Raw genomic sequence first — 13,495 nt, 5'->3', positions numbered from 1 at the left:
CATCTAACTGACCAACTACTGGAACTCACAGCTCATCTAGCTGACCATCTATCTGTCCATCTACCTGACCATCTAACTGGCCATCTAACTGACCATCTAACTGACCATCTAACTGACCATCTAACTGTCCATCTAACTGACCATCTAACTGACCATCTAACTGACCATCTAGCTGACCATCTAACTGTCCATCTAACTGACCATCTAACTGACCATCCAACTGACCATCTAACTGACCATCTAACTGACCATCTAGCTGACCATCTAGCTGACCATCTAACTGACCATCTAACTGACCATCTACCTGACCATCTAACTGGCCATCTAACTGACCATCTAACTGACCATATACTGGAACTCACAGCTCATCTAACTGACCAACTTCTGGAACTCACAGCTCATCTAACTGACCAACTACTGGAACTCACAGCTCATCTAACTGACCAACAACTGGAACTCACAGCTCATCTAACTGACCAACAACTGGAACTCACAGCTCATCTAACTGACCAACTACTGGAACTCACAGCTCATCTAACTGACCAACAACTGGAACTCACAGTTCATCTAACTGGCCATCTAACTGACCATCTAACTGACCAACTACTGGAACTCACAGCTCATCTAGCTGACCATCTAACTGACCATCTATCTGACCATCTACCTGACCATCTAACTGGCCATCTATCTGACCATCTAACTGACCATCTAACTGACCATCTAACTGACCATCTATCTGACCATCTAACTGTCCATCTAACTGACCATCTAACTGACCATCTAGCTGACCATCTAGCTGACCATCTAACTGTCCATCTAACTGACCATCTAACTGACCATCTACCTGACCATCTACCTGACCATCTAACTGGCCATCTAACTGACCATATACTGGAACTCACAGCTCATCTAACTGACCAACTACTGGAACTCACAGCTCATCTAACTGACCAACTACTGGAACTCACAGCTCATCTAACTGACCAACTACTGGAACTCACAGCTCATCCACCTGACCATCTACTGGAACTCACAGCTCATCTAACTGACCATCTAACTGACCAACTACTAGAACTCACAGCTCATCTAACTGACCATCTACTGGAACTCACAGATCATCTAACTGACCAACTACTGGAACTCACAGCTCATCTAACTGACCAACTACTGGAACTCACAGCTCATCCAACCATCTACCTGACCATCTACTGGAACTCACAGCTCATCTAACTGACCATCTACCTGACCATCTACTGGAACTCACAGCTCATCTAACTGACCAACTACTGGAACTCACAGCTCATCTAACTGACCAACTACTGGAACTCACAGCTCATCTAACTGACCAACTACTGGAACTCACAGATCATCTAACTGGCCATCTAACTGACCATCTAACTGACCATCTACCTGACCATCTAACTGGCCATCTAGCTGACCATCTAACTGGCCATCTAGCTGACCTGCTAACTGACCATCTAACTGACCATCTAACTGACCATCTACCTGATCATCAACTGGAACTCACAGCTCATCTAACTGACCATCTAACTGACCAACTACTGGAACTCACAGCTCATCTAACTGACCATCCAACTGACCATCTAACTGACCAACTACTGGAACTCACAGATCATCTAACTGGCCATCTAACTGACCATCTAGCTGACCATCTAGCTGACCATCTAGCTGACCATCTAACTGACCATCTAACTGACCATCTAACTCACCATCTATCTGACCATCTAACTGACCATCTAACTGACCATCTAACTGACTATCTAACTGGCCATCTGAATGACCAACTACTGGAACTCACAGATCATCTAACTGACCATCTAACTGACCATCTACCTGACCATCTAGCTGACCATCTAACTGGCCATCTAGCTGACCATCTAACTGACCATCTAACTGGCCATCTACCTGACCATCTAACTGACCATCTAACTGACCATCTACCTGACCATCTAACTGACCATCTAACTGTCCATCTAACTGACCATCTAACTGGCCATCTAACTGACCATTTAACTGATCAACTACTGGAACTCACAGCTCATCTACCTGACCATCTACTGGAACTCACAGCTCATCTAACTGACCATCTAACTGACCAACTACTGGAACTCACAGCTCATCTAACTGACCAACTACTGGAACTCACAGCTCATCTAACTGACCATCTACCTGACCATCTACTGGAACTCACAGCTCATCTAACTGACCATCTACCTGACCATCTACTGGAACTCACAGCTCATCTAACTGACCAACTACTGGAACTCACAGCTCATCTAACTGACCAACTACTGGAACTCACAGCTCATCTAACTGACCATCTAGCTGACCATCTAACTGGCCATCTAACTGACCTGCTAACTGACCATCTAACTGACCATCTACCTGACCATCTACTGGAACTCACAGCTCATCTAACTGACCATCCAACTGACCATCTAACTGACCATCTAACTGGCCATCTATCTGACCATCTAACTGGCCATCTAGCTGACCATCTAACTGACCATCTAGCTGACCATCTAACTGACCATCTAGCTGACCATCTATCTGACCATCTAACTGACCATCTAACTGACTATCTAACTGGCCATCTGACTGACCAACTACTGGAACTCACAGCTCATCTAACTGACCATCTAACTGACCATCTACCTGACCATCTAACTGACCATCTAACTGACCATCTAACTGACCATCTAGCTGACCATCTAACTGACCATCTAGCTGACCATCTAACTGACCATCTAACTGACCAGCTAACTCACCATCTAACTGACCATCTATCTGACCATCTAACTGACCATCTAACTGACCATCTAGCTGACCATCTAACTGACCATCTAACTGACCAACTACTGGAACTCACAGCTCATCTAACTGACCATCTAACTGACCATCTAACTGACCATCTAACTGTCCATCTAACTGTCCGTCTAACTGACCATCTAACTGACCATCTACCTGACCATCTAACTGGCCATCTAACTGACCAACTACTGGAACTCACAGCTCATCTAGCTGACCATCTAACTGACCATCTACCTGACCATCTACCTGACCATCTAACTGACCATCTAACTGACCATCTAACTGACCATCTATCTGACCATCTACCTGACCATCTAACTGGCCATCTATCTGACCATCTAACTGACCATCTAACTGACCATCTAACTGTCCATCTAACTGTCCATCTAACTGACCATCTAGCTGACCATCTAACTGTCCATCTAACTGACCATCTAACTGACCATCTAACTGACCATCTACCTGACCATCTAACTGGTCATCTAACTGACCATCTAACTGACCATATACTGGAACTCACAGCTCATCTAACTGACCAACTTCTGGAACTCACAGCTCATCTAACTGACCAACTACTGGAACTCACAGCTCATCTAACTGACCAACAACTGGAACTCACAGCTCATCTAACTGACCAACAACTGGAACTCACAGCTCATCTAACTGACCAACTACTGGAACTCACAGCTCATCTAGCTGACCAACAACTGGAACTCACAGTTCATCTAACTGGCCATCTAACTGACCATCTAACTGACCAACTACTGGAACTCACAGCTCATCTAGCTGACCATCTAACTGACCATCTATCTGACCATCTACCTGACCATCTAACTGGCCATCTATCTGACCATCTAACTGACCATCTAACTGACCATCTATCTGACCATCTACCTGACCATCTAACTGGCCATCTATCTGACCATCTAACTGTCCATCTAACTGACCATCTAACTGACCATCTAACTGACCATCTAGCTGACCATCTAGCTGACCATCTAACTGTCCATCTAACTGACCATCTAACTGACCATCTACCTGACCATCTACCTGACCATCTAACTGGCCATCTAACTGACCATATACTGGAACTCACAGCTCATCTAACTGACCAACTACTGGAACTCACAGCTCATCTAACTGACCAACTACTGGAACTCACAGCTCATCTAACTGACCAACTACTGGAACTCACAGCTCATCTACCTGACCATCTACTGGAACTCACAGCTCATCTAACTGATCGACTACTGGAACTCACAGATCATCTAACTGACCAACTACTGGAACTCACAGCTCATCCAACCATCTACCTGACCATCTACTGGAACTCACAGCTCATCTAACTGACCATCTACCTGACCATCTACTGGAACTCACAGCTCATCTAACTGACCAACTACTGGAACTCACAGCTCATCTAACTGACCAACTACTGGAACTCACAGCTCATCTAACTGACCAACTACTGGAACTCACAGCTCATCTAACTGACCAACTACTGGAACTCACAGATCATCTAACTGGCCATCTAACTGACCATCTAACTGACCATCTACCTGACCATCTAACTGGCCATCTACCTGACCATCTAACTGGCCATCTAGCTGACCATCTAACTGGCCATCTAGCTGACCTGCTAACTGACCATCTAACTGACCATCTACCTGATCATCAACTGGAACTCACAGCTCATCTAACTGACCATCTAACTGACCAACTACTGGAACTCACAGCTCATCTAGCTGACCATCTAGCTGACCATCTAGCTGACCATCTAACTGACCATCTAACTGACCATCTAACTCACCATCTATCTGACCATCTAACTGACCATCTAACTGACTATCTAACTGGCCATCTGAATGACCAACTACTGGAACTCACAGCTCATCTAACTGACCATCTAACTGACCATCTAACTGACCATCTACCTGACCATCTAACTGACCATCTAACTGACCATCTAACTGTCCATCTAACTGTCCATCTAACTGACCATCTAGCTGACCATCTAACTGTCCATCTAACTGACCATCTAACTGACCATCTAACTGACCATCTACCTGACCATCTAACTGGTCATCTAACTGACCATCTAACTGACCATATACTGGAACTCACAGCTCATCTAACTGACCAACTTCTGGAACTCACAGCTCATCTAACTGACCAACTACTGGAACTCACAGCTCATCTAACTGACCAACAACTGGAACTCACAGCTCATCTAACTGACCAACAACTGGAACTCACAGCTCATCTAACTGACCAACTACTGGAACTCACAGCTCATCTAACTGACCAACAACTGGAACTCACAGTTCATCTAACTGGCCATCTAACTGACCATCTAACTGACCAACTACTGGAACTCACAGCTCATCTAGCTGACCATCTAACTGACCATCTATCTGACCATCTACCTGACCATCTAACTGGCCATCTATCTGACCATCTAACTGACCATCTAACTGACCATCTATCTGACCATCTAACTGGCCATCTATCTGACCATCTAACTGTCCATCTAACTGACCATCTAACTGACCATCTAACTGACCATCTAGCTGACCATCTAGCTGACCATCTAACTGTCCATCTAACTGACCATCTAACTGACCATCTACCTGACCATCTACCTGACCATCTAACTGGCCATCTAACTGACCATATACTGGAACTCACAGCTCATCTAACTGACCAACTACTGGAACTCACAGCTCATCTAACTGACCAACTACTGGAACTCACAGCTCATCTAACTGACCAACTACTGGAACTCACAGCTCATCTACCTGACCATCTACTGGAACTCACAGCTCATCTAACTGACCATCTAACTGACCAACTACTGGAACTCACAGCTCATCTAACTGATCGACTACTGGAACTCACAGATCATCTAACTGACCAACTACTGGAACTCACAGCTCATCCAACCATCTACCTGACCATCTACTGGAACTCACAGCTCATCTAACTGACCATCTACCTGACCATCTACTGGAACTCACAGCTCATCTAACTGACCAACTACTGGAACTCACAGCTCATCTAACTGACCAACTACTGGAACTCACAGCTCATCTAACTGACCAACTACTGGAACTCACAGCTCATCTAACTGACCAACTACTGGAACTCACAGATCATCTAACTGGCCATCTAACTGACCATCTAACTGACCATCTACCTGACCATCTAACTGGCCATCTACCTGACCATCTAACTGGCCATCTAGCTGACCATCTAACTGGCCATCTAGCTGACCTGCTAACTGACCATCTAACTGACCATCTACCTGATCATCAACTGGAACTCACAGCTCATCTAACTGACCATCTAACTGACCAACTACTGGAACTCACAGCTCATCTAGCTGACCATCTAGCTGACCATCTAGCTGACCATCTAACTGACCATCTAACTGACCATCTAACTCACCATCTATCTGACCATCTAACTGACCATCTAACTGACTATCTAACTGGCCATCTGAATGACCAACTACTGGAACTCACAGCTCATCTAACTGACCATCTAACTGACCATCTAACTGACCATCTACCTGACCATCTAGCTGACAATCTAACTGGCCATCTAGCTGACCATCTAACTGACCATCTAACTGGCCATCTAACTGACCATCTAACTGACCATCTAACTGTCCATCTAACTGACCATCTAACTGGCCATCTACCTGGCCATCTAACTGACCATATACTGGAACTCACAGCTCATCTAACTGACCAACAACTGGAACTCACAGCTCATCTAACTGACCAACTACTGGAACTCACAGCTCATCTAACTGACCAACAACTGGAACTCACAGTTCATCTAACTGGCCATCTAACTGACCATCTAACTGACCAACTACTGGAACTCACAGCTCATCTAGCTGACCATCTAACTGACCATCTATCTGACCATCTACCTGACCATCTAACTGGCCATCTATCTGACCATCTAACTGACCATCTAACTGACCATCTATCTGACCATCTACCTGACCATCTAACTGGCCATCTATCTGACCATCTAACTGTCCATCTAACTGACCATCTAACTGACCATCTAGCTGACCATCTAGCTGACCATCTAACTGTCCATCTAACTGACCATCTAACTGACCATCTACCTGACCATCTACCTGACCATCTAACTGGCCATCTAACTGACCATATACTGGAACTCACAGCTCATCTAACTGACCAACTACTGGAACTCACAGCTCATCTAACTGACCAACTACTGGAACTCACAGCTCATCTAACTGACCAACTACTGGAACTCACAGCTCATCTACCTGACCATCTACTGGAACTCACAGCTCATCTAACTGACCATCTAACTGACCAACTACTGGAACTCACAGCTCATCTAACTGATCGACTACTGGAACTCACAGATCATCTAACTGACCAACTACTGGAACTCACAGCTCATCCAACCATCTACCTGACCATCTACTGGAACTCACAGCTCATCTAACTGACCATCTACCTGACCATCTACTGGAACTCACAGCTCATCTAACTGACCAACTACTGGAACTCACAGCTCATCTAACTGACCAACTACTGGAACTCACAGCTCATCTAACTGACCAACTACTGGAACTCACAGATCATCTAACTGGCCATCTAACTGACCATCTAACTGACCATCTACCTGACCATCTAACTGGCCATCTAGCTGACCATCTAACTGGCCATCTAGCTGACCTGCTAACTGACCATCTAACTGACCATCTACCTGATCATCAACTGGAACTCACAGCTCATCTAACTGACCATCTAACTGACCAACTACTGGAACTCACAGCTCATCTAGCTGACCATCTAGCTGACCATCTAGCTGACCATCTAACTGACCATCTAACTGACCATCTAACTCACCATCTATCTGACCATCTAACTGACCATCTAACTGACCATCTAACTGACTATCTAACTGGCCATCTGAATGACCAACTACTGGAACTCACAGCTCATCTAACTGACCATCTAACTGACCATCTACCTGACCATCTAGCTGACAATCTAACTGGCCATCTAGCTGACCATCTAACTGACCATCTAACTGGCCATCTAACTGACCATCTAACTGACCATCTAACTGTCCATCTAACTGACCATCTAACTGGCCATCTAACTGACCATCTAACTGACCAACTACTGGAACTCACAGCTCATCTACCTGACCATCTACTGGAACTCACAGCTCATCTAACTGACCATCTAACTGACCAACTACTGGAACTCACAGCTCATCTAACTGACCAACTACTGGAACTCACAGCTCATCTAACTGACCATCTACCTGACCATCTACTGGAACTCACAGCTCATCTAACTGACCAACTACTGGAACTCACAGCTCATCTAACTGACCAACTACTGGAACTCACAGCTCATCTAACTGACCAACTACTGGAACTCACAGCTCATCTAACTGGCCATCTAGCTGACCATCTAACTGGCCATCTAACTGACCTGCTAACTGACCATCTAACTGACCATCTACCTGACCATCTACTGGAACTCACAGCTCATCTAACTGACCATCCAACTGACCATCTAACTGACCATCTAACTGGCCATCTATCTGACCATCTAACTGGCCATCTAGCTGACCATCTAACTGACCATCTAGCTGACCATCTAACTGACCATCTAGCTGACCATCTATCTGACCATCTAACTGACCATCTAACTGACTATCTAACTGGCCATCTGACTGACCAACTACTGGAACTCACAGCTCATCTAACTGACCATCTACCTGACCATCTACCTGACCATCTAACTGACCATCTAACTGACCATCTAACTGACCATCTAGCTGACCATCTAACTGACCATCTAGCTGACCATCTAACTGACCATCTAACTGACCAGCTAACTCACCATCTAACTGACCATCTATCTGACCATCTAACTGACCATCTAACTGACCATCTAGCTGACCATCTAACTGACCATCTAACTGACCAACTACTGGAACTCACAGCTCATCTAACTGACCATCTAACTGACCATCTACCTGACCATCTAACTGACCATCTAGCTGACCATCTAGCTGACCATCTAGCTGACCATCTAACTGACCATCTAACTGACCAGCTAACTCACCATCTAACTGACCATCTAGCTGACCATCTAGCTGACCATCTAGCTGACCATCTAGCTGACCATCTACCTGACCATCTAACTGACCATCTAACTGACCATCTAACTGACCAGCTAACTCACCATCTACCTGACCATCTACCTGGCCATCTAACTGACCATATACTGGAACTCACAGCTCATCTAACTGACCAACTACTGGAACTCACAGCTCATCTAACTGACCAACTACTGGAACTCACAGCTCATCTAACTGACCAACTACTGGAACTCACAGCTCATCTACCTGACCATCTACTGGAACTCACAGCTCATCTAACTGACCATCTAACTGACCAACTACTGGAACTCACAGCTCATCTAACTGACCAACTACTGGAACTCACAGATCATCTAACTGACCAACTACTGGAACTCACAGCTCATCTAACTGACCAACTACTGGAACTCACAGATCATCTAACTGGCCATCTAACTGACCATCTACCTGACTATCTAACTGGCCATCTAGCTGACCATCTAACTGGCCATCTAGCTGACCTGCTAACTGACCATCTAACTGACCATCTACCTGATCATCAACTGGAACTCACAGCTCATCTAACTGACCATCTAACTGACCAACTACTGGAACTCACAGCTCATCTAGCTGACCATCTAGCTGACCATCTAGCTGACCATCTAGCTGACCATCTAACTGACCATCTAACTCTCCATCTATCTGACCATCTAACTGACCATCTAACTGACCATCTAACTGACTATCTAACTGGCCATCTGAATGACCAACTACTGGAACTCACAGCTCATCTAACTGACCATCTAACTGACCATCTAACTGACCATCTACCTGACCATCTAGCTGACAATCTAACTGGCCATCTAGCTGACCATCTAACTGACCATCTAACTGGCCATCTACCTGACCATCTAACTGACCATCTAACTGACCATCTACCTGACCATCTAACTGACCATCTAACTGTCCATCTAACTGACCATCTAACTGGCCATCTAACTGACCATCTAACTGACCAACTACTGGAACTCACAGCTCATCTACCTGACCATCTACTGGAACTCACAGCTCATCTAACTGACCATCTAACTGACCAACTACTGGAACTCACAGCTCATCTAACTGACCAACTACTGGAACTCACAGCTCATCTAACTGACCATCTACCTGACCATCTACTGGAACTCACAGCTCATCTAACTGACCATCTACTGGAACTCAAAGCTCATCTAACTGACCAACTACTGGAACTCACAGCTCATCTAACTGACCAACTACTGGAACTCACAGCTCATCTAACTGACCAACTACTGGAACTCACAGCTCATCTAACTGGCCATCTAGCTGACCATCTAACTGGCCATCTAACTGACCTGCTAACTGACCATCTAACTGACCATCTACCTGACCATCTACTGGAACTCACAGCTCATCTAACTGACCATCTAACTGACCAACTACTGGAACTCACAGCTCATCTAACTGACCATCCAACTGACCATCTAACTGACCATCTAACTGGCCATCTATCTGACCATCTAACTGGCCATCTAGCTGACCATCTAACTGACCATCTAGCTGACCATCTAACTGACCATCTAGCTGACCATCTATCTGACCATCTAACTGACTATCTAACTGCCCATCTGACTGACCAACTACTGGAACTCACAGCTCATCTAACTGACCATCTAACTGACCATCTACCTGACCATCTAACTGACCATCTAACTGACCATCTAACTGACCATCTAACTGACCATCTAGCTGACCATCTAACTGACCATCTAACTGACCAGCTAACTCACCATCTTACTGACCATCTATCTGACCATCTATCTGACCATCTAACTGACCATCTAGCTGACCATCTAACTGACCATCTAACTGACCAACTACTGGAACTCACAGCTCATCTAACTGACCATCTAACTGACCATCTACCTGACCATCTAACTGACCATCTAACTGACCATCTAGCTGACCATCTAGCTGACCATCTAGCTGACCATCTAGCTGACCATCTAGCTGACCATCTAACTGACCATCTAACTGACCAGCTAACTCACCATCTAACTGACCATCTAGCTGACCATCTAGCTGACCATCTAGCTGACCATCTACCTGACCATCTAACTGACCATCTAGCTGACCATCTAACTGACCATCTAACTGACCAACTACTGGAACTCACAGCTCATCTAACTGACCATCTAACTGACCATCTACCTGACCATCTAACTGACCATCTAACTGACCATCTAGCTGACCATCTAGCTGACCATCTAGCTGACCATCTAACTGACCATCTAGCTGACCATCTAACTGACCATCTAACTGACCAGCTAACTCACCATCTAACTGACCATCTAGCTGACCATCTAGCTGACCATCTAGCTGACCATCTACCTGACCATCTAACTGACCATCTAACTGACCATCTAACTGACCAGCTAACTCACCATCTACCTGACCATCTACCTGACCATCTAACTGACCATCTACTGGAACTCACAGCTCATCTAACTGACCATCTACCTGACCATCTAACTGACCTGCTAACTGGCCGTCTACTGTGCTGTAGAGAAGTTGCAGAGGTTGATCGTATTGTCACCATCAGAGGTAATATACTCATCTTGGTATCTGTGGTCTTGTTTTCAGAAGGAGGAGAGGAAGGTGAAGAAGACCCACACCAGCCTCTCTCCTCAGGAAATCAGGACCATCCATGTGAGTGTTCCTCTAATATACCATGTTTCCTCTCTCTTGGCCCGCCTGTCCGTCTGTGTACCTGTCTGTCAACCTGTCTGTTTCTGTGTTTAGGTGAAGAGGCATCTGGACCCTCTGCCTCCAGGCTTCTTCTACAACGGACAACAGTACGTCAGTTTCTTTGGGGAGAAGAACAGCTTCCATCCACGTATCCTTTTATCGCTACTGTCTGTCCTCAACACAACCATTGTAAAACCCTGGCGTCTAATACAACACCTGACAACACCTCCCTATTCCACTGAATGGTTTGTTGTTGATGAGTAGTAGGTGGTGTAGCTGTCCTTACATCAAGCCCCTGCAGAAATGGACCAGTTCATAGCGGAGTATGTTGAGGAGGCCAACCGAGAGATCGACCTCTTCAACAATCAGCTGGAGCAGCAGCAGCACCAGGACCTGTTTGACCCTTAGTGACCCCCAAGGTTGGGGTTAGAGGTCGTCTGTCTCGTCCTTTTACTGTTTGTCCTCTTCAGCACATCTCAAAGGGAAACAAATGGGGAAACTATACCATACATCCTGTCACCTCCACTATACCATACATCCTGTCACCATACATATAGGGGTGATAAACATAACTGAATCAAGACATTATTATGGTGAGAGAGCACAAGCTTTCTGTGCAGATAAGAGGTTCAACTTTACATTGTCAGTCAGTATCATCCTAGGTATGTTTCTAATAGGCCAGTAGAATTGGTTCTATTTGTAGCCTGGCTGTTGGCATTATTAAAACACTCCTTTCTCGTCTCCTTTCCTGACCTGTCATACGATGCACAGCCCACCTGTTAGTTAGCTGCTTTCAGTATCACGCTGTGTAGCTGTTCTCACTGGCTCTACTGTGCTAATAGCTTGTATCAGTGTCAGACTTGGTGAGAGGAAGTGGACGCAGAGCTGTGAACTTTGAATAGACAGCCTGTAGCTGTCAATCCCTGGTGTGGTGATAGAAACTGTCTCCTGTTGTAAATACTAGCGAGACCGTCACCCAGCTCTAGTCAGCATAGCAACGTGGTCCTCAGTAACATAATGTCATGGTGATCAAACATCAACAATAACATTACTCCTCCCCTTTCACACGACCACCTAACATGCTGTGGGTGGGATTCTGGTTGGAATGGGGATGGCCTGAAATCAATTAGGCTGGTTTAGGCCAGTTTGGGTTAGGAGGGTTTGGGCTGGTTTAGGCCAGTTTGGGTTAGGAGGGTTTGGGCTGGTTTAGGCCAGTTTGGGTTAGGAGGGTTTGGGCTGGTTTAGGCCAGTTTGGGTTAGGAGGGTTTGGGCTGGTTTAGGCCAGTTTGGGCTGGTTTAGGCCAGTTTGGGCTGGTTTAGGCCAGTTTTGGTTAGGAGGGTTTGTGCTGGTTTAGGCCAGTTTTGGTTAGGAGGGTTTGGGCTGGTTTAGGCCACTTTGGGTTAGGAGGGTTTGGGCTGGTTTAGGCCACTTTGGGTTAGGAGGGTTTGGGCTGGTTTACCCCACTTTGGGTTAGGAGGGTTTGGGCTGGTTTAGGCTAGTTTGGGTTAGGAGGGTTTGGGCTGGTTTAGGCTAGTTTTGGTTAGGAGGGTTTGGGCTGGTTTAGGCCACTTTGGGTTAGGAGGGTTTGGGCTGGTTTAGGCCACTTTGGGTTAGGAGGGTTTGGGCTGGTTTAGGCCACTTTGGGTTAGGAGGGTTTGGGCTGGCTTAGGCCACTTTGGGTTAGGAGGGTTTGGGCTGATTTAGGCCACTTTGGTCTGGAGTAGGAGGGTTTGGGTTGAG

General features: G+C 45.8%; 1 protein-coding gene across 1 annotated transcript in view; it reads left to right on the top strand.

The window, feature by feature from the left end:
- The window catches only part of dnaaf9 (dynein axonemal assembly factor 9), a 120,103-nt gene extending 107,608 nt beyond the window's left edge, over positions 1-12,495 (top strand). The window contains exons 33-35 of the mRNA XM_064953088.1: positions 11,650-11,715; positions 11,809-11,902; positions 12,056-12,495. Coding sequence (XP_064809160.1) covers positions 11,650-11,715; positions 11,809-11,902; positions 12,056-12,162 — 267 coding nt within the window. The 3' untranslated portion in view covers positions 12,163-12,495. The remainder of the gene's footprint in view (positions 1-11,649; positions 11,716-11,808; positions 11,903-12,055) is intronic.
- The last annotated feature ends 1,000 nt before the right edge of the window (positions 12,496-13,495 follow it).

The sequence above is a fragment of the Oncorhynchus masou genome, chromosome 32, assembly GCF_036934945.1.
Source record: "Oncorhynchus masou masou isolate Uvic2021 chromosome 32, UVic_Omas_1.1, whole genome shotgun sequence".
Classification (NCBI taxonomy): domain Eukaryota; kingdom Metazoa; phylum Chordata; class Actinopteri; order Salmoniformes; family Salmonidae; genus Oncorhynchus; species Oncorhynchus masou.
This window is presented reverse-complemented; position numbering and strand designations above follow the sequence as displayed.